We start from the raw sequence: 22,370 nt of genomic DNA on the forward strand, positions 1-22,370 counted from the left end.
GTCCTGGTTATCCCTAAATTTTCTTCCTTGAATTACTGAACCTGTAGCATTTATTTTGTTTAATGCTTTGAGAAGCTCACGAGTACAAAGTCTATATATAACAAATATGAATTCATATCAAACCACTTTAGCTTCATCATTTTAAAACCACACACCAAAGTTGTACCTGGAAGTCAGAACACTGCAGAGATGAACTGACACTTATCCCATACTTCAGAAGATAATACTTGAACAGCAAACACTACAAAATGAAAGATCAATCACCGGTTTTATTGTTCAACTGCTCTTGTATGAAACACATGTTGACAGAAATTTTACTTTAACAAATGTAAAGTGAAACAGTGTAAGGAAGTCAGTTTCCAAAATACAAAAGGTCAATTGAAACTTTGGACGATAAGAGGTTTGTGTGTTTAGCTTCCTAACCAGACAGACTTTGGTACCAAATAAAATGGCAGTAATATAAGAGAAGGGAATGGGCTAAAACCAGTAAGGAATTTAAAAATAAGGCCAGTGCCCAGTAGCAGGGAAAGTATGTGGTGTGCAGTATTTCCACCTCTCAAAAGGTTTAAACAAATCAAATCTTGTATGATGACCAGGTTACATGGCAAATGTGGGGCCTGAACGTATCAGTCGCACGATTGGTGCCACTGCCTCCGTTACACCTTTCAGTCCTACTGAAATGAAGCTTGTGTCCAACTGGTCATATGTGCGAATAGTACAGGATAATGGTAGGACTGATGCTGGCCAATTAAGAATTTCGTTTTAAGGGCTTCACATTCCCCACTAAAGCGCCCTGTGGAACTTTCTGTTGACACCAATTGTTCCTTAGTTTTTAGACTTTTTTTGCTTTCTTCTTCTTTCGGTCTGTTCGTGTTTCTGTAAAATCACATTCTTCAACGGCCATTTCATCAGATGCTAAGTTTTCAGGGGCCTTGAGCCCAATTTCTCTTCTCAAGTGTTTCTCTTTTCGTTTCTTTTTCTTTTTTTGTGTGTGTTCTTCATAACTGAGCAGCTCTACATTATTGTCATCCTCCAGTTCTTCTTTGCAGTAAGAACTCTGTTCTTCATTCCTTTTTCCTTTCCTTTTCTGTTTGTGGTCTTCATAACTGGGCAGTTCTACATTATTGTCATCCTCCTGTTCTTCTTTGCAGTAAGAACTCAGCTCTTTATTCCTTTTTCGTTTCTTTTTCGGTTTGTGGTCTTCATTATTGGGCAGTTCTACATTATTGTCATCCTCCTGTTCCTCCTTGCAGTCAGAACTCAGCTCTTTATTCCTTTTTCGTTTCTTTTTCTTTTTCTTTTTCTGTATGTGGTCTTCATAACTGAGCTGTTCTACATTATTATTCTTCTCTGGTTCTTCTTTGCAGTAAGAACTCTGCTCGTCAGTCCTTTTTTGTTTCTTTTTCTTTTTCTGTGTGTGGACTTCGTTATTGGGCAGTTCTACATTATTGTCATCCTCTGGTTCTTCTTTGCAGTAAGCACTCTGCACTTCAGTCCTTTTTTGTTTCTTTTTCTTTTTCTGTGTGTGGTCTTCATAACTGGGCAGTTCTACATTGTTATACTCTGGTTCTTCGTTGCAACAAGAACTCTGCTCTTCATTCCTTTTTCGTTTCTTTTTGGATTTCGAAGAGGGTTCAACAAAGTGGAGTGCCCCTGTGGTGTTGTCTGGTTCCCCTGCTGGCTCAGCCCCTTCTTTCGTCTGTGACTTTTTCAGCTGTGCCATACGCTTGGCGAAGTACTCGGACACGGAAAGTGTGCTGGTCACAGTGTTCGCAATGGCTTCTGGGAGTTTGTCATTGAGTGGACTGCCATTTTGCTTTTCATCATCATCCTGAGAATCAGCACTTGTATCCACCTAAGGAAGAAATTGTTAAAATGTTGAAGTCAGGCAGTGAAAAATGTCATCAAATATTTCATCCTTTAAAACACACATGGTAAGTTTAAGGTTTGTAAATATTTGTGCTACAGTATTCATTTTTTTGATTAACTTCAGAAACTTAAGTTACCCATTTTTGTATTCAATTATACTTCTTTTCCTGTTTGAAAAAGTGCTCCCCATAACCATTCTGGCATTAGAGGACATAGCACCAATCTTTCATACCTGAACGGAACGGATCCCTAGACTTTTAATAATATATGTTCATAATGGATCAAAAGTTACTAAAAATGCAGCAACACATGGTGCTGCACAGTGGAATGGCCTTATCAAAGATTGCTCATCTTTCTGTTGCTTATTTCTGCATTTTGGTGTCAGACCTGTAAAATGAGGTGAAACATTTACCAAGATAGCGTTAACGTGTAAAAATAACAAAATAAAGAGGTAATACCATCACAAAATGTGCTGCACTATGCCACATACTTCGCCTTTTCTTGCCACATAATTTAGTAAACCCTGCCACAAGATTTGGTCCTCCTATGCCACAGAATAGATGGGCCCTGATAACCGCTCTCTGACAAGGACTAGAGAGGTTAGCAAATACCTCCTCCTAGAGAGAAAGGGCCTTTAAACAACCAGTTTGAGGCAGCAGGGTTATAATCCTATTCACATTGCATTGTAGTGTAGCATTTATATAGAGCTTCATGCAGCTGGTGAGGGTAAAGTGTGACAAGGAAAGCGGGAAGCCCCAGAGGAAATAATGGAAAGGGGCTGGGGGAAAAAAAGAGGAGGAAGCAGCGATCCATGTACTGTCAGCAAATACATAAATGTTCCTCTCCTTCCATTGTTATCAGTGCTGCTCACAACATTCACAACAGCAAAGAACTTCAAATGGGACGAAAAAAGTGTGTGTAGGGGTTCTCTAAAAGGGGTGTGACCTATGTAGTTAAGGACATGGCTTAAACAGAAACGATGTCTGTGATCCCCATAGTGTGCCACCTGATTGGTGTTTGGGTGCCTCGCCTCTCCGAGCTTTCAGTAATTAGATTCAGATCTATAATACAAGTGACATACACCTAAAACCAACCAGGGCTATTGGTTTTGTCAGTGTATGTTAGCTGTTTACGACACTGCACTCCACACCACTCTCTTTTAGGCCACTAACTTTTAGCCATGATGAAACATATTGGCCAAGTCAATTGGTCTTGCATAGGCGAGACCTATTGGCTTTGCCAATGCTTGTTTTCACCAGTAGCCTCTTCCATGCACACATCAGCGCCCCTTGCACTGTGCTACTGAGCTATTGTGTGCAAATTGTTCGATGCGACTTAGTGGTGTCTTTTCCCAAGCCTGAAATTGGGGAAGGTTTCTGCCTAACCAAGCAGCACACACAGACCAGAGAAAAAGCATAAATAAACGTGCCTCACAGAGATGAGGACCACTGACCCGGAAGTAATACAAGATGTCTTGCCTAAGTACAATAGCGAGTTGTAACTGTTACCGGCGTTACTTAAAAAACGTTTTTCTAATGCTTTAAAAACTTTAATAACGCTAATATAGATTTTTTTTTTTAAACCTCGGTTAATTTTACACCCAAAAACTGATCACGCCATCAGCTGCTCCCAATAGCATGGCTGTTAATCAGCCACTTAGGGCAGCATCATCAAATGGTCACCTCCAGCGCCATTCACTAATACCCAGGTGTAATATTTAACTTGTGCCACCCTTCGGAAAGTTTAGCACATATTTCAGCGAGCTCTTCTTCCTGCCTGGACTTTAAGGATAAGCCAGGAGCCTGCAGGAGTGCAAGGTGGCAGGAAAAAATATCCACATGCCCAAATGGCCGTCGGGAAGCGCGAGTCCCCCTGAAAGGAGGATAGCGATGGAAATGTACAGGCTTCATTTCAGAATGTGGTCCTGGAAAGGAAGCTGTGAGCAGAAGGCTCTGCATTCATGGAGGCAATCAAAAACTTTAAAATATTATTGTGTTGTGCGATTTTAGATCTGCAGCATGTGCCGCATGGTAAACACAGACAGGCCCTAACCTGCCTGAATGAACCAGGAGATACCCAACAGCAGCTGGACTGCTGACCTGCATGAGCCACCGGCGGCTAGAGGTGGCAGCAGGCTTCAAGGGACAGGATATGTAGGAGCAAGCAGCCCTCGGACCTCAAACTGACTGGCCAACAATGCTTGATGACTTCCCATCTGCACAGCGGGAAGTCAGAGCCACTACAGATGGGGGTAGGGTCTGCTTAAGGAGATCCTGTTGAGACAGCAGGACTGATTGGCCCTTGCGGACATAGCTGTGAATCCCAGAACACAGGAATGATCAGATCATCAAGACGACAAGAACACGCTGAAAACGGTGATTAAGACGCAGCTGGCAGAGGTCCTGCACAATAACGGACTCTGCTCCTCAACCACTCGGGTAGTCAGTTCCCTGCATCAAAGCAAATGATATGGAGTTTATACAGAATACAAACCTCTCGAGATTCTAGGAAGTAGGGCGATTAGGATTATTTTAAGAAGAATTGGGAAAAAAGTAGTGAAAATGTCCCCATGCTACAGCCATTTCCATTTATTACGACAGCTGAGGAGGCGGCTCAGCCCCATGCGGGCTTGTATATCTGGGCATCATACAGACGCAGTGCTAGTTAGTGGAAGAAAGCAGGGGTGGTACTGGAACTGAAGTCCACCTTACCCACCTTCATAAGCAGATAGATCCTCGAACACTGCAGTCAATGTAAGACATCAATAGTCTGCTGCTGCTCTGGGTGGCACAGCTTGCGAAGAGACAGGAACCCAAAAGACACCTCGATCAGCTGACCTCTCTCTGGCCACCATTCCACGCATCTACAAGACGAAAACAGGAGGAGAGTCCTTCTACCTCGCAGCCAAGGCCTGGAATGACCTCCACCTCCGGCAAGCCCCCACACTGCCCCAGTTCAGGAAGGACCTCAAGACCTGGCTCTTCGGATCACGCTAGCACTCAACGGTGCCCCCATGCCTTGAGACTCCGCAGGTGAGTAGTTGCGCTTTACCAACCCTGATTGATAGGAAAGAGAGACTGTGTATTACCATTGCCCTCTCAGACTTAGTGTTACTTCACAAGGCCCATGGCAGCTCCATACACTGCATTAGTATTTGGAAAGTTGCTTAATTTGCTGGAGAGTCAGGTACATTATTATTATTAGATGTGAGTCTAGTTTAGTCCAGTGCATACAGAACTGCATGGCTTTGGATCACTGCTCAGGTCGATCCTACTGAAATCTAAGTGCAGCTTGGCCAGAAATAGCCTTCTAGATGCCACCAAGGTCCTCAGGATAAACTACAGGAGCTAATTGAACTCTATATAATGACCTGCAGGGGCTGGGATGGCAATCATACTATCCTATCTAGCGCTGTTGAGGAATTTTAATGAGTTTGTCCAGTAATGTCCTTCAACCGGTCTCATTCAAATGGTAGCTAAAATTATATTTGTTTGTTGATTTGTCTTCAAATTATGTAATGTGCATTTTTGCTTTAAGCAGAAGTAGGTTCCCGGAGACAAGCACACAAACTGTAACCGTTATTGGAAGCCTCTTTTAAAAATGGATGATTAATATACTGAACACATCGCCATGGCTGATATATACGAACCGTTCAAAAGCCAAGTCCTGAGATGGCAAAGAAGATCACTAAAAAGCCAAATTTGTGTTCTCTTTGAAGATACTTTTCATATCAAACCCGCATGATGAGAATTCTTTTTACAATTAATGTATTACATTGATATATTTTATAATAAAACCAGTATACTTCAAGAAAAGAGACAATAGAATACAAAAACTAAGAGGAAAGGCAGCATTGAAACTCACATACCCAAGTGAATAGACTGACTTAAAGATTAAATTTCGATACATACAAAACATAGTGTAAGAGCAAACTATCGCTCTCGACCTGGTGTAGGGGCAAAGATTGTCGTCTGACAAAAATATTTCCCTATTCTATTAAACGTAACCTGGAAGCCTTTAATCACTTAATGAAGGCTGTCAGATGTCACCAACCAATACATTTCTTAAACTCATTAGAATATATGAATCTGATTTACATTTCCAGATGTGGGTAACTTGCCTTCATGGACTGTGGTGCTTGACTTTGCCATCAGTTGAGACGGAATATTGTTGTAAAGATGTGTTTTTCCCTCACTACAAACCTGGTTCCCATTACCACTTTGATCCTGTGACTTGCTAAATCCCGAAAGGATTTTACAGTCAGCACGCAGTAAAGATGAGATATAGCTTAGAGGACACTGAATCATAAGACTGTCCAAATCGATGGGAAAAAATGAAGATCGTAGTGTGGGCACATAGATTTTTTTAGTTGCGCGCTGAGTAATGCTAGCAAATCTTGACAATTTTCTAAACTTCCAGGCCATGTCATGCGTTGAACAACATGGAATGTACTCATGGTGCAAACCTTTGCTAGTAACTTAGGAATGGCACACAGTGATAGAGAAAAATGAGTTTTTACCCAATATAGTGACTAATATGACTAACTGAACCAGTTTCTTGGTACCAGGTAAAAGCTGAAATGAGTACTACTCCAAACATTCTTGAAAGAACATTTTGAGACCAGAGAGGAAGACCATGCAGAGACCTGGGAAAGATGCTAACCATGAATCTGCTTTTCACTAAACAAGTCATTTTCAATGCAGAGCAGATTTCAACTCCGCTTTAAGCTTGCCTCTTTTTCTAATTTGAAGAGACACCTTAATATGGTCTCGAGTGCTACTTTTAGCACTTACTTCGGTCACAAAATAAGTCTCATCGTACTTTTTACCTCCTAAATCTCCATTTCTTCTTAGCCCACAGTGCTAAGGCACTTTCATCTTTGACATGTGAAGCAAACACGATTGTGTCTAATATAGAACGAATCGCATGCAATACCTTATCTTCGCGGTTACATTGTATTACTTTCTTATCAGCAGTGGAAAGCAGTCTGTGGGATGCATGCACTACTGAAGTTGATAGCTTTACAAGAGAAATTGTGAAAATAAATTCTGTATGCGGAATGATCTTACTAGAAATATGATGCTGAATAAAAATTCTGCTTTGTGTAGAACCTGTAAAATTTCAACACAGTTGTCTTCCTGTGAAACTGCCACACGTTTTTCAAGGCACCACACTGCCACTCACGTTTGACCCCGTCGAGAAACTGCAAGGTAATACAGGAAACGCACAAAACAGCAACGACTGAAACACCCCACGTCTTCATCGAGCACCGTCAAATGTACCATGAGAATTTAGCAAGTACTGCGGCCACCTGTTAATGTCCGTCCCAGCTGGCATGTGCTTCAATCGCATGCTTGACCTCAAGATGAAAGCTCGACCATACTCTGCAAAACTTCTGACCCATCCAGCTCCTTGATCTGTGAGCTGCAAGTTAAAAAAAGCTCACCGTTTCTCCCATTAAGGAAGAAGGAGAATTCCAGTTCCTACAGCTTGCCTCATACAGGTTACAGGTAAAAAAGCTTCTCTCCCTTGTAATTTTTTATATAAATTCCTAGTCTGACAGTGTAATTACTCTTACTAACTGCAAATATTCTAAAGTGCTTCTAAATGCCATGTTGCTGGGCTTAAACTCTTGTTTGGCTACTTCGATGACGCCAGAAACAAGAAGCCTGGTAGCAAACTCCTATATTGATAAGAATTTTAATAAGCATGGGCCACTGCACATGGAACTAGCAGGGCATGGAGACAGGAGAGGTGGTGCCAACCTTACAAACCTGCCCAGTTCAAGGAAAGCTAATGCAAAGACATCAATCACCCAGAGGGCACACTTGGTGCCAGCGTTCTGCCTCCCGCGGGTTGGACTCCACCACAGTGCCTCTTAGATGAGTAGTGGAAGCCAGCTAGAAGAGTGAATCACCTGATCTCGGATACACAACAGGAAGCACAGATGTATTCATCTTCAGGGACAAGACCCCTTCCATTGGCTATGCCAGTACCACACAGTGACGGCTAATGTGGCCATTTACCACAGACCTGGTGGCAAGTATCTTCTGGGGTATTCCAGGGTCATGGGAAAAGGCCACAATCACTCTTGTCACTTTCTTCTTATGCTTTCGACACCTTCAGGTCAATGTTACACGAGTATATCAAAACAAAGGGGGGGAGGAAGAGGAGACAGACACAGGGACTTGTCCTCACATTAGATAATGTCAACAAACAAAAAGAGCCCTTCTGTCACTCATGGACTTGTCTTCCACTTTTAGATGGAAAACAGAATTTTTTTTTTTTAAATAACCCTTATCCACCAGGGTTTCTCCTTGGCGGCATGCTTCATCATTGGGTCCGTTCCATTCTGCTGCGGAACAGGACGTCTGCAACCTAAAAGTTACATGGGAGCACTTATTGATGAATACTCAATGAATAAAGATGTAAAGAGTAGGAGGGGATGGTGGAGGGGGTGGGGGAGTTTAGGAGAAGTAAAAGCTACCTGCCTAGTCGAATTAAAAACAGGGAAGAAATGAAAACTCAATGGAATATTGTTCCCAAGTTTCAAATGGTCTACATGTTTCAAGCCCTACCCCAAGACTTTTCATCTAGACTAAGGATATCTACTCCCCGATACCACTTCTGTAAAAAACTAGCAGAAAAATACTTAACCCAATGATGAGGCATGCCACCAAGGGGAAACCCTGGTGGGTGAGTGTTACTTAAAGAAAACATTCTGGTTTCCAACTAAAAGTGTGAGTGACGGACGAGCTCTTTCTGTTTGTTGACTGTTACATGACGAACATCATCTCGAGGCACACAAAATCCAATGCAGTCACAGTTTTATAAGCGTCGCAGATTTATTGCTACTTTGGCCATGACGAAGTTAAAAAGCTTTCTTAACCTTCTGAAATTCAACGCAATTAGTAAGATGTGCGCTGGCATGGTTTTCAAATCTTTAGGTGTAAAATATCAGCGTTAGCCACAACGTATAGCAGAGCAGAATGAGAGCGTGCCGTCCACACTGTTACCACTTGATACATTTTGGCAGAATGGCACATCCTTGTCTCTAAATTTTTAAATCCTGTAGTGTGCATTGTCCCATTAGGTCTGTACATCTGACCACAATGATCATGAAACGTTTCGTTGGAGGCTGTTGCGTCCGGACTCCATATCACAGGGTACTTCAAAAATAGCAATCATCAGAACTAGTAATTCTCTTTATAGGATGTGAGTGTTCTCACCACAACTGTAGAAATACATCTTACAAAACAAGACTAAATAACGCAGTAGTTGGGGAGAGATCGCAAATTAGCTCGGTCACTGATGCCAAGAACCAAGTTGTAGGGAGTCATTAGATCAGACTACAACATAGTCATGAGCCAGGGAAACATTAATCAAAGAAACAACCTTCAAATGCAAAGTACTCCTCATTCTTTAAATTTTTAGACGACCACTGAGAAGTCATCCATATATGCACAAGAAGATAGTAGTGCATGACCAAGGTGCAGAGAGCAATATAGGGTATAAAGCCTAAAAGAAATTAAAACAACATAATTTGTGGTACTCTAAGCAGAACAGGCATTGGGAAAGACAATATGTCTCACCTAGGAAGAGCTATTGGCTTTGCCAATGTCTTTTAGCCATGTTGTAGAGCGGTATGACTACTGTGCAGCATGGCTAAAAGTTTTTGTAAATTTTTTTTTTTAAAGAGCCCAATGCCGGTGCTTTTCTTTTCTTATGGTGGGTGGACAACACTGACAATGGGAGGGAGGGTAGAAAGGAATGGTCAACACTGGCAATGATAGGAGAGAAAGGGCAACAGGTCCAAAAAAAAAAATCTTCTGACTCTGCCAGCACTGACCACTCCATATTGTGTTTTTTCTTCTTTTTTTTTTTTTTTTAATGGGCGGGTTGTAAGACCCTTGTTGTATACTGTTCGACTTGGCATCTTTGGCCTGACTTTTTGCCTCCACCTCCTGTATTTTTTATGCTATGCTGGATTTTGTTTTTGCTGGCTTAGATGCTTTGGGCACTTTGCCATTGCTGATCAATGTCAAAGTGCAAGTGCTCCCTGTGTAAATTGTGATTACAATTGGTTCTCCCTGATTGGCATATTTGATTTACTGGTAAGTCCCTAGTAAAGTGCACTGAGTATGCCAGGGCCTGTAAACCAAATGCTACTAGTGGGCCTGCCGCACTGATTGTGCCACCCACATGAGTAGCCCTGAAATGGATCTCAGACCTGCCACTGCAGTGCCTGTGCGTAGTTTTAAACTTCCATGTCGACCTGGCAAGTGAAGCCACTTGCCAGGCCATAACCGTCCATTTTCTTACATGTAAGACACCTCTATGGTAGGCCCAAGGTGCCCCCCTGGGCAGGGTGCAGTGTATGTAAAAGGTAAGACATGTACTGGTGTGTGTGGCATGTCCTGATAGAGAAATACTGCCATTTTAGTTTTCCACTATTGAAAGGCTATCTGTCTCATAGGATAGAATGGACAATACTTAGTAACATCTTACAAGTATAACTTCCCATCTGGACAAGATAGAGAAATAAAGTTTAGGCTCTCTGAACCCAGAATTTTATAACGCATCTTTTAGTAAACATGATTTTTAAATTGTCTGTTTGAAAATGCCACTTTTAGAAAGTAGTCACAGAACAATTGGGTAACCCCAAATTCTCTTTTCCTTTTTCTACTCCTTATCCACACGATCACCTTCTCTGAGCACTCATCTTTAACACTTTATCCATTTGTGGAGCTAAGAGTTTTCGATATCATGTGTAAGAATGTTGTTCGAGACTGACTTATAAGTGATGTAACTAAACTTTCAGAAATGTAATTATGTATATGTGTCTTAATCTTTTGTAATCTTTTCTGCTTCCCTAACCTCATAACTGTGGATTGAATCTACAAGACTGTTTTTCTTCTTTTCCATATCGTGGTAGGAGATCTTTTGATATATTCAGTTCCCCTATGTAAGAAAGTGCCCTCTTTTTGCATGGTTGCCCCCACTTTTTGATAAACTGCTGATGTACTTTGACTGAGTGTGCCCTGGGTTCCTGCCAAACAGGTACCCAGTGCCTGTGTTCTTTTCCTAAACTGCATTAAAAACAAAACCCAATTGGCACTCTTTGGCTACAATGTGCAAAACAAAGTGAAGAGTCGACATGGCACACATCCCTGTGTGCCAAGCCTACAACCCACTGCCCTGCTATAGGTCAGCCACCCCTCTAGCTGGGTGCACTATACCAGTGGTGAGGGTACAGGTGCATGAGCCCTGTAACCCTACAGCGTCTAAGCCAATTCTTAGACATTGTAAGTGCAGTAATGCCATTAAGAGTATATTGTGCTCGGAGTTGGTCATTACGAACTCCACAGCATCATAATGGCTTTACTGAAAACTGGGAAGTGTGGCATCAACCTTATCAGCACATTAAACCCACACTGATGCCAGTGTGGGATTTAATGACAAATGCACACGGAGGGCATCTTAGAGATGCCCCTAGAAAAACGACCTAACACTGATGTCCAGGCTGAGTGGCTGCTCGCCAGCTACCACCACCAGACATGTTTCTGGACCCCTGGGTCGCGAGCCTGCTGCTCTCAGGGGGTCTGAAACAATGCACATCCTAAGAAGAGGTGCCAAGCCTCCTCCCCCAGGATGGGCAGGGTCCACGAAGGGGAAGCTTTAAAAGCTTGCTGCCTTTGTGAGCTTCCTCAGCCCTTTGCTGCTTCCAGCAACTGGCCCCCACTGGTTCTGACCCCCCACGTTGGGCAGGAGAATCAGCGGGAAAACCGAGTGAGGTGCGCCCATCTTTGCCAACCACACCCCTCAGGTGGGGGATGCGAGGTGAAGCACAACTCTCAGTCCCCGCCATCTTGCAGATGGGGTCCCAGCCAACCAGAGTGAGGCATATACGCCCTCCCACTGGAGGATGGCATAATAGGGAGTGTACCCACCCCAAGGATGTGACCCATTGGTCTCAACCTTTTACTTACCTGTAACGCCCCTAAATCTAATATTTAGGGGCACCCCTGAACCGTGCCTCCTCAGACAAAAACCCATCAAAAAGAAAAGAAGAAGAAGGACCAAAGAAGCCGTGCTGAAGCTAAGAGGAGGAGGACGCCAACTGACTTGGCCCCAACCCTACCGGCTTGTCCCCACCTCAAACCTGCTCCAGCCAAATCCCGATGTGTCGTGCAGCCAGCAGCCTCAAGAACCCAGAGGACCTGCCCTGCCTTCCAACCTAAAGACTGTCTCTAGTGAGGTCTGGATTTGCTCACTCACAGACTCTGGCTCCGGCCAAATCCATGAGTCTGCACCACTCTGCACCCAACGCCCACGGCCCGAGTTGCCCAACGCCACGAGGAGGTCTCCTTGGTGATCCGGACCCGAGATCTGGTGATCTCTGACCTGCCTCGACCCTCACCGTAACGCCTGCAGTCTCTTTCTGCAGGATCCCCGCGGCCGGAGCTGGTAAGAAAACCCGAAGCCTGAAGACACCCCGGCACCCGGTGTCCCACGGCCATAGGTGGTCCAACCGATGGTGTCCCAGCATCCCCAGGCATCCTAACTTACCTTTCCAGCCGGTGGTCACCTCCAAAAGATCTTCGTCCCCAAGCCTGCAGTCTTTGTTGTAACCGGAGAATCCCCATTGAAACCTACAGGGCACCCGATGCCAAAACAGCACCCCGCACCCAGCCGTCCCTGAGGATGGGTGTACTTTGGGTGCTAACTCGGATCCCCCTTTGCTCCAACAACCCTGTGGTCTGCTCGTGAGCAGCCACCAACCGCAGGCCCCCTATCCACCATTGGATAATATTGGGCCTCAGCACTCTGCACCTGGCCGCCCTAGTGCAGATAAGGGTATTTTGAGAGTGCATCCTTGACCCTGGGGGAACCCTGGTTCTAACCCCAGAATACCAACTCCCAAAACAAAGTACTTACTGGTTAACCGATAACTCTATTTCTCTCCATAGGGATATATTGACTGTTTTTCCTTGAAAAAATGTTTTACGTGTGGAGTTGATGTGTATGAAAACCTGAAAACCTGCAACTGTATAAAACTGATTTACTTACCTTTTCTCTAGGAAATGTCCCAGGGTGATACCTAGGCATATCACACTGAGTAGAAAAAGTAACGTAAAAAGTGATCTGAAAAGTAACGTACAAAGTAATCTGTAAAGTAATTTCGACATTTTGACTTACCTCTATTTCAATCAACTCAGATTAATAGTGTAGTACTAGAAAACCTTCGCCCGATCTCGCTACTACCTTTTGTAGCTGAGATCGCGGAGAAAATAGTGAACAGACAACTAACTGATTACATAAATAAGCACGACATACTACATTCCTCACAGTCCGGTTTCAGAAGTGCCCACTCAACCGAATCAGCACTACTGTACGCCACTGAAGCACTGAGGAAACATGCCGATGAAGGTAATACGACCGCACTAATTCTCCTTGACCTCAGTGCGGCTTTTGACACTGTATCGCATCAGCTGCTCCTACATAGGTTACAATCTTGTGGAGTGAGGAATGAAGCCTTGAACTGGCTGGTGTCCTTTCTTTCGGGACGCAGTTTCAGAGTGGCTCAAACACCTTATCTATCCAAAAGTATGCCCCTTACTCAGGGAGTTCCGCAAGGCTCTATATTGAGCCCTACCCTTTTTAACCTATACGTAAGTCCATTAGCGATACTTGTAGAAAAACATAATGTATCTATTGTGTCATACGCGGATGATACACAACTAATTGTTCTACTGTCACAAAAAGATGATTTAGCATCTTCCAGTTTTTCCAATTGCCTATCAGAAGTAGCGACTTGGATGTCCAACCACTGCCTCAAGTTAAATGGTAATAAAACAGAGGTCATGATTGTGGGCAGGTCACCTACCATCTGGTCCTCTGCCTGGTGGCCAGATTCCTTAGGACAATTGCCCAACCCAAAAACAGAAGTTAAGAACTTAGGAATCTACTTTGACTCTGAACTAAACTTCATTAACCAGATCTACAGGGTAGCTGGCAAATGCTATGGAACAATACAAATCCTACGCAAGATCCTAGACCTTTTGCCTTCTGATGCCAGAAAAACTATTGTCCATGCTACTATAACCTCTCAACTGGACTATGGCAATATCCTCTACCTAGGCACCACCAAAGAGGGACTAGTCAAATTGCAGCGGGTACAGAATGCTGCCGCTCGACTTGTACTTGGTCTACCTAGAAGAGCAAATTCAAGGAATGCCCTAAAAAAACTACATTGGTTACCAGTGGAGGAGAGGATCATTTTTAAGACTTTATGTTACGGCCACCGTATCCTCAGGAAGACCAGCCCAAAATACCTTCAGTCTCTACTAACAGAATACACTCCGGACCGGAACCTGCGGTCTTTAGGCAAGGCCTTGGTTACAGTACCTAGGATATACAAGGCCAGACTAGGAGCTCGCTCTTTCAGATATAGGGCGGCAAAAACTTGGAACACTCTGCCGATACACTTAAGAGCAGAGACATCGGAGACAGTTTTCCGCAAACACCTTAAAACCTGGCTTTACAGAAAGACAGAATTCCCTTAGTCTTATGACCTTAGTCTCGCCCCTAGAACAGCTCCCTCTCAGATGTCTTAGCGCGGGGACACACCGTTTGGTGTAACCAAGCGCTCTATAAATGGATAAAACTAAACTACATTTGAACCTGCATTCAATTGTAAAACACTGCATAAGATTTTGCAAAGTACTTTAATTTAACTGTGCCAGGCTTGGCTTGGTTCTAGAAATAAAATAACTAAATAATATTTCTAATACAAAACAAATTGGTATGAGTTCAGTCTTTGAGTGCGTGACATCATTTGCTGATTGATGGTGTAAAACAAATGCTTAACACTACCCTCTGAGAAAGCCTTACTGCTCGCACACACAACCACAAATAGAGAGTAAGGCGCTATCTACTTTTACCTCTGCCTACCTTTGGGGTTCCACTGGACTCTGCACACACTATACCTCATTTTGGTATAGTATATAGAGCCAGCTTCCTACACCCTATGTCTCTTGTTGCTTTTTACGATCGGACCATTGTTTATCTCTATCACTTTTAGAAAGTAGGCTTAATTTTCTTGTTTAACCATTCTGTGTACCTCTGCCCGTTTGTGGATTGACTGTCTGGTTTTTGAGTGGCTGGGAATATGCATTCACTGTAGACAGCCACTGGGGGGGAGGGGAGTTGAGGTGTGCCTGGCCGTTCCTGGATGACTCAGAGCTGAGCTACATGGGACTTGGCTGCATTTAGAGTAGTGGAAGGAGATTTCCTTGCACCTGAATAGGGCCTGTCTCCATTCCACAATGCTGTCTCCATCCCCTGTGGTCATACTGCACCAGTGAGGACAGAGCTGGTTTAGCCTGGGCTCAGAGACCCTTCCACAAAGCAAAGAGAACAAGGACAAAATGGAGTATAAGTAGTAGACCTTAAACCCCAGAACTTTAGATCACTTCTGGACTCAAGAGGAACCTTTGCCAAGGTGAAAAGCTGAAGAGCTGTGAGGAGGAGTATTGCCCCTTTGCTGTGTGGGGTTGGCCTGCAGTTGCTGTTTCTTCCAAGGAAAGGAAAAAGACTGGACTTTGCTGTGAACTTGCTTGAAGAAGAATCTCCAAAGGCCTGTGCGTGCTGGCCTCCTGTTGTGAAGTCTCAGGGGCACAAAAACTTCTCCCCCAGCTCCCCTGAACTTTGCTGCTGAGAGTTCTGACCTGCCAGGAGGTGCATGTTCCAATTCAGGGCCTCTGGAGGTTGTTTCTGTTGTTGGAAGCTGGAAGAAACCTAAAGAACTGAAGAAATCGATGCATCGCTCTTCTTGCGGCTGTTTTTAGTGACGCAGCACTACCATGCGTGAAAAATCTCTATGCATCGCCGTGCCACTGCCGAACCGACACAGTGCTTGTCGCGGCTGCAAGAACTGATGCATCATGAGATCGCAGCTGAAGAGACCGACGCAGCGCTGCTTGTTGCCGCCGCATCGATCACCGATGCATCCCAGAATTCTCGATGCATCACCCGCGGACCAGAACCGTCTTGGAGTCAATGCATCACTTCCCCCTACAGTCCGGATTCAACGCATCACTTCTCCTGCATGCAGCAGAACTATTGCATCGTCCTTCCCAGGGACTGACACATCTCGACGCTTCCCATCTCTGCGGCTGTTTGGTCTTGTGAATTTCGGAGCATCTATGGGTACTTAGTGTAGAATCAAGCATCCATTGTTTTCTATGGACCCAGTCACTTGAAACCTTTGAAAAGTCATATTCCTATTACATGTATGTTGAATTTTTGTCGTTTTGGTTTTGTTGAGTTTAAATATAAAGATACTTTCTTTTTCTAAATGGGTGTGGTTTCCATTTGTGGTTTTATCACTGTGTTTTGAGTACAAATACTTTACACATTGCCTTTGGGATAAGTCTGTCTGCTCAGGGGGTGAGCAGGGGTTATATAAAGTGCGTACCTCCCTTACCCTGACTAGAAGCAAGGGTCCCTATTTGGACAAAGATACTTACCGCTGCCAAATAGAGACCCCCATTTCTAACATATACGATGTATTTCACAAGTGAAAGCACATGCGCGGTCTCAGGGGAGACCTAAAAACGACTTGGCTCCATTTGCAGACCATGGACTTTTTGCATATGGGTAAACAGCCAAGGCTTTTCTGTTGAACACTTGTGGATAAACAAACTCTTCAAATGAAGAGTTCACTTTTAGATTCCACAGTGTTTTTTGTTGTGTACATCCTAGGACGAAAGGCCAGGATGACGTTTGCATTAGGTAGATTAAAAGAAAACTCCTCTTCCCTTTGCAATTCTAAGTATTACCCAAATTGCTGGAATGCCACAAGTTGTTTTAGGTAAATCTGTCCACTCCCAATGCTTCTTTAGATGAAACCCCAAACTTTCTCATATAGCAATCTGGCCACAGTCAGTGTTAATACCACTGTGTCACCAAAGACAGTAATCTGCGAGGTGTGTTCCATGTCTTGAGCTAGAGGAGCATGTACTTTTGTGCGCCTTAAAAAAAAGTTTCTAAATCCCTTTTCAGCCATATGAGACTGGATGAATGACACGTGCCTTCCATATTAGGACAGGGGACAGCACATATTCATTTGATAGGACAGTTTTGCAAAGTACACCGACGTGGCTTGTAACGCTCATTCCCACTGCAGTAAGCACACTGAGCGAGGGGAGGGGGAGTTGCAGTAGACAAATATTTTAAAGGAAACAAATTAATTTTCATCAGTTATTCAGTTACTGTGATCACTTTATCGCATTCAGACTATCTTCGCTCCTTTTCTTGCCAATCAGTGTAGACATGATCATTTCGTTTTCGTGCCAGGTACAAAGGTTTCTATACCTTTCTACCATAAGGCACGTCATGATGCCATTTGAGGCGACTGACCCTTTCACCTGTACACGCATGCCATTTCCACACGTGCAGCTGCCACTCACGTGACACGTGCGGAAACCTGTAGCATTAAGTTGAGAGATGCGCCGTGTCCGGGCTGTCACTCTGTTTTATGGCTGAAGCGGTGACATTCAGACAAACCTGCTCTACAACTCCTCTCTCACACCAGAGCCTGTACGGTGGGGCAGACCTCGCCGTTGCCAAGCAGTCAGTAAATCTTGGCAGCCAGTCACCGTGGGGAGGTCGGAAGCGGCATAATCCCGCTCTCTGCCGAGAGTGTTTGTACAAGAATCCAATTGTTCAAATTGGAAGAGATGAAGTCTCGGCCCTTACACCAGCACCACGTCACATCCCAACCACGAGCTGGAGTCACCGTGACCTCCATCACACCCAACTCCAACAGAGCGTTGGCTTACCACTGTAAACCAATAAGAGATTAAGTCTCTGTGCCTTACACCAGCACCACGTCACATCCCAACCACGAGCTGGAGTCACCGTGACCTCCATCACACCTAACTCCAACAGAGCGTTGGCTTCCCACTGTAAACCAATAAGAGATGTAGTCTCTGTGCCTTACACCAGCACCACGGCACATCCCAAGCACCAGCTGGAGTGGCTGTGGCCTCCATCACACCTAACACCAACCGAGCGTTGGCTTACCACTGTAAACCCTTAAGAGATGAAGTCTCTGCGTCTTCCACCAGCACATGTCACATCCCAAGCATGAGCAGGAGTCGCCATGACCTCCATTGCACCTAACATTACAAAGTGTTGGCTTACCACTATAAAACCTTAGGAGCTGCAGGCTTGGTGCTTTCCACCTGAACCACGTCACATCCCAAGCACGAGCTGGAGTCGCTGTGACCTCCATCGCACCTAACATTACATTACAGTAACCCAATTCTTACACTGCTCTATCTCCATCCTTGGATGTTCCTTCAATGTATTCCTAATACAAGGCTATACAGAGAATGACAAAGAGGATGACTAAAAGCACGCTGTTTCTCTACACAGTTAATTAGTAGTACTTTAGTTGCAATCCATCCACTGATGAACTGAATCGAATACCAACATAATTCTACTGGCTGTGTACGGGACCGTCACAAGTAGCCATAGGCCAAGGAAACATTAACAATGAAATAACGTATAGTTAGAGAGTCTCAAGAAGAGACTGAGACAAGATGTTTAATGAATGAATTGTAGTACAAGCATCCTTTATCTTAATCAACTGTTTTATATTAAAGTATATTCGTGACAGAATTGCCCATATTGCCAAATTCACCACATAGTGAACATTCCCTTTTTAATACTCAGCCATTATATAATCACAAGAGGAAAGTGTCCATATCTGTAAACTGCCTTTTTTTCTATGACATGGACTCTTACCCGTGATCCCAAGCAGCTGTCACACGTGTGTTTATTCTACACTTGTAGAGATTGAGTAGTTTGTAAGCACAGACGGATGCCAAATAGTTTTGCTGGTAAAAAATATTTAGGATAAACATATCTTTCTCAAAGACCATTATCATCAAAACCTATAAATTCAGAGTGGAAGGATACACTGTTTGGGTTGGGCTCTGGTGGGCAGCCACTGACCTGCTGGACCACTGGAGGTTGTTTTGTCAAGGAAGATGCTAGTGGGGGTCAATTTGAGACATTTAATCAGAAGAAAGCATTTGCCAATGTACAGTGTTCCTTGTCCTTAGAGGGAGAGGGTGTATGATGTTCAGCCAACCAGGAGGTTACCCTTATCTCTGGGCTTTCTTATGCTAAATGCCAAAACTGGGGCAGCTGGTTCTGGAATACTGATGATCAAGGAAAATGTATATTTCTGGAAGGCAATAATGCTACAGGAATGGCTGCTTTTAGAGTTCTCGTTAAATTATAAGTAGACAACTACAGCATCCATCAGGCAAGAATGACTTCAAAATTAGAGGTGTAGCTGGGAGGCTCAATGGGGTGTAAAATCTGGGGGAATAAGAAATATATTCAGGGTACTGCAAGAACAAGCAGACAGGCTTTCGAAAGCACACTTGGGCAGAAAAATCAGACACTGAATAGGTATACACCGTATCCCATTGCATTTACTAAATCAATTTGTCCAATGGCTCCACGCGTATGCCAGTGAAGCACAGTAGATTTAAGGTTGCAAAGCTAAGGCGTTGGGAAAACAATCCAGTTCCTGCACAAAATGATCGTACGGAAGAGAAGGATAAAACTATGCTTGGTGTCAAGAATCCTACAGTACATATTATCATAGTGGAGGGGATACCGCTACCAATAGACTGGAATGAAAATGACTCTGCACAGGAAATGTAGCTGAAATGTTTGGGATAAATGTAGAATGAATTTATTAGCTCTGGGGAATAATTATGGTAAATGCGTTTCCTGTTTTTCAAGCTATGAGACCTGTCGTTGAATGGACACGGCCAACAAGTAAAATACATCAAGTTATTTTACAAGGAAACCTGAACAATGAATACAGTTTAAGACCAGAGAATAAGCAAGCTGCCCTGACAATGGGCAGAAGGGGCGGCAACTCACGGCCTGTCAAACAACATACCCCAAAAATGTGGTGTTAAAAAATGGTATAAGTATTCCTAAACTTGAGATTGCATTTATACAAGATACCCACTTTTTGCCTGAACACCTTTAGGAGACGTGCAATAAACACTACAATGCTTGGCAGAAACAACACTCGGCAATGTTAAACCTCCGTTGTAAACATCTGCAGTGACCCACAGGTCATGGGTTTCAATCCTAGCAAGGCCAACTCATCTTGAGTGAAGTGAAAAAGAAAGTACATCCACTTAAGATGTTATGGTTTTACACAGGACTAGCTAACGTTCATCTAGTCCTCACGAAGTCCTAACAGCAGAGAATTCCAGACTCATGTGACAACTCCCACAAATTTCACTCGACCATCATTTATTAAACAGAAGATCAGCCAACATTCACTAGTCTTGTTTGAAAAAGTAAGTGTAGCTTCATAGTTTACATACCAGCTAGAGCCAGGTGCTGCCCATAATGGAGGGTGCATCCGTTGACGTTAAAGTCTTATAAACCCTCAGCCTCTGTTGAATTTGTTTCTAGCTTTAGATTGCCTTCTGTCTCCTGTTTTTGACATTGTTTTCTTACAATGTCTTATGGTCCTACTGTACCAAACTTGTCGGTAAGTTGTGCGTTTCTGCTCTCCGTCTCAGTGTGCAGCCAATCTGCCTTACGTATAACTTCTAGTTCAGGGTTCTCACCATAGGATTCACATGCAAGGCGTTTGCTTTCCTTTCTACCACCAACCTCCTGGTTAGGTCAGGAGTGATGGCTGATTCCTCTCCAGGACAAGAGAGGAACATGAAAATGAACTTCAGATGGATTCACTCTTGCAGACAGTCACCAAACTATTCAGTTGTGCTTACAGGAGATGTGCGTTGTGCCACGGACGTGACATTGTTGAAGGAGGTGTGGTGTGGGAGTGCATATGTGTGTCTGTATCCTAAATTTCTGTGAACAACTCTCACGCCATACTTAAGGCTAGAGTTGATTTTGCGTACACGCTTTTCATCATAGTGTGTAAGTCTCTCTTCAAACCCCTCCGTGATTGGCAGGGAGGAGGTGACACTGTCGCTTATACCCAAAATATTAACTTAGAACAACAAGAGAACACAACTGGTTAACTAGCACTCCACAACTTGAAGTAAAGACAGTGATGTTTAAAAACTACTGAGAACAGGATAGAATGATAGAATAAGCTCACAGTAGGGGGGTCGGAATTGTAGGAAATATGAGAGTGCTCAACATATATTTTAATGGCCATGATTGCAGACTGTGGCAAGGATGGTATACTTACATTATGAAATATGCAAAATGTAAAGGTATGAATACGTGGTCAATTAAACATCAAATGAGGACTGTCAGGATGGCAACGTTTCTTGAGGAAAGTGAAACACTGCAGCACATTTAGTGATGAACATTCGTAAGGGAGGAAAATAAGAGGTAATTATTTATAAAGCAGGGTTGCTTTTTTCCGCACGGGATTTGAATGCTTCCTATTGTATTTTAAGCCGAGACTTTAAGACATAATGCCCTACAACATTAAAAGAAATATAAAATGCCCAATTATTTCTAAATGTGCATTTATGAAAGGAAGAAGCCGTCTGGCGCAGTGTGAGAGAAAGCACATGGATTGCCAGAGGAAACGAAGGGCATCGGCGCTGAACTCAGACCCACTGCTAGCAAGTCGCCTTTCCTGCCCTACAAGTCGGTGCAACACAAGCACCGCGCAAACCTCGGGAAACGCACGACTCGGCATGTTTAATAAAAGCGATCATTGGCTGGGAGGGCAGAAATCTTTACAACATCCAGCGGTGACAGTTTTACCAAAAAGTATTCAACCTGATAAAAAATAAAGATTCCCATCTTAAGAACACGTGGTGTAGAAGCCCTCAGGTAAATGTTTCCGTCCATACACTGAGAGGAAGTGAACTCTTCCAGTGAACACTCAAGTACCTCAGAAGCACTCCAACGGGCTGCCTTCTGCCCAGTCAGCAGTCACATGCAAACACGCCGAAAGGGGCCTTTTCTATGGCAACGGCTTCAGGGTAACCAAGAATTAGCGGCACGAGTCACGCAGGCTGGCTCCACTTCCCGCCATGACCCGGCAACACTTGAAAAGCAGCAGCAGCCTCTTACCAGAGGGAATGACAGCTCCCCTGCGGTGGGGGAGGGGCAGCAGACGTCGGGTAGCACTGTTCAATGCGGAGGAATAAGTGTATGTTGTGCGGCACGTGCTTACGATTCATTCTGTCAATGAAACATAACACTCCAGGGGCACTCTCGCATTGTAGTCAACATGGCTGAATTTTGACTTAAGGAGGTGAATAAGAAGAATGTTTGGGACTGGACGAACACCCAAAAGTACTGATAGTAATGTTTGGTGCCATTCCTTACACGATGGTTATGTGCCTAATACACTTTTGTCTATCTTTTTAAGGTAAACAAAGGCTTCTTTCTCTTCATTTACTGTTGTCTATCCTTTTAAGTTATAAAAGGCCTTCTTTCTTTTCATTTACATG

The 22,370-nt window shown here is 43.8% G+C and overlaps 1 protein-coding gene across 1 annotated transcript in view; it reads right to left on the bottom strand.

The window, feature by feature from the left end:
- Positions 1-249: 249 nt before the first annotated feature.
- PINX1 (PIN2 (TERF1) interacting telomerase inhibitor 1) overlaps positions 250-22,370 on the bottom strand; it is a 547,240-nt gene continuing 525,119 nt past the window's right edge. Inside the window, exon 7 of the mRNA XM_085610422.1 lies at positions 250-1,855. Coding sequence (XP_085466548.1) covers positions 833-1,855 — 1,023 coding nt within the window. The 3' untranslated portion in view covers positions 250-832. The remainder of the gene's footprint in view (positions 1,856-22,370) is intronic.

The sequence above is a fragment of the Triturus cristatus genome, chromosome 6 (assembly GCF_964204655.1).
Source record: "Triturus cristatus chromosome 6, aTriCri1.1, whole genome shotgun sequence".
Taxonomy (NCBI): domain Eukaryota; kingdom Metazoa; phylum Chordata; class Amphibia; order Caudata; family Salamandridae; genus Triturus; species Triturus cristatus.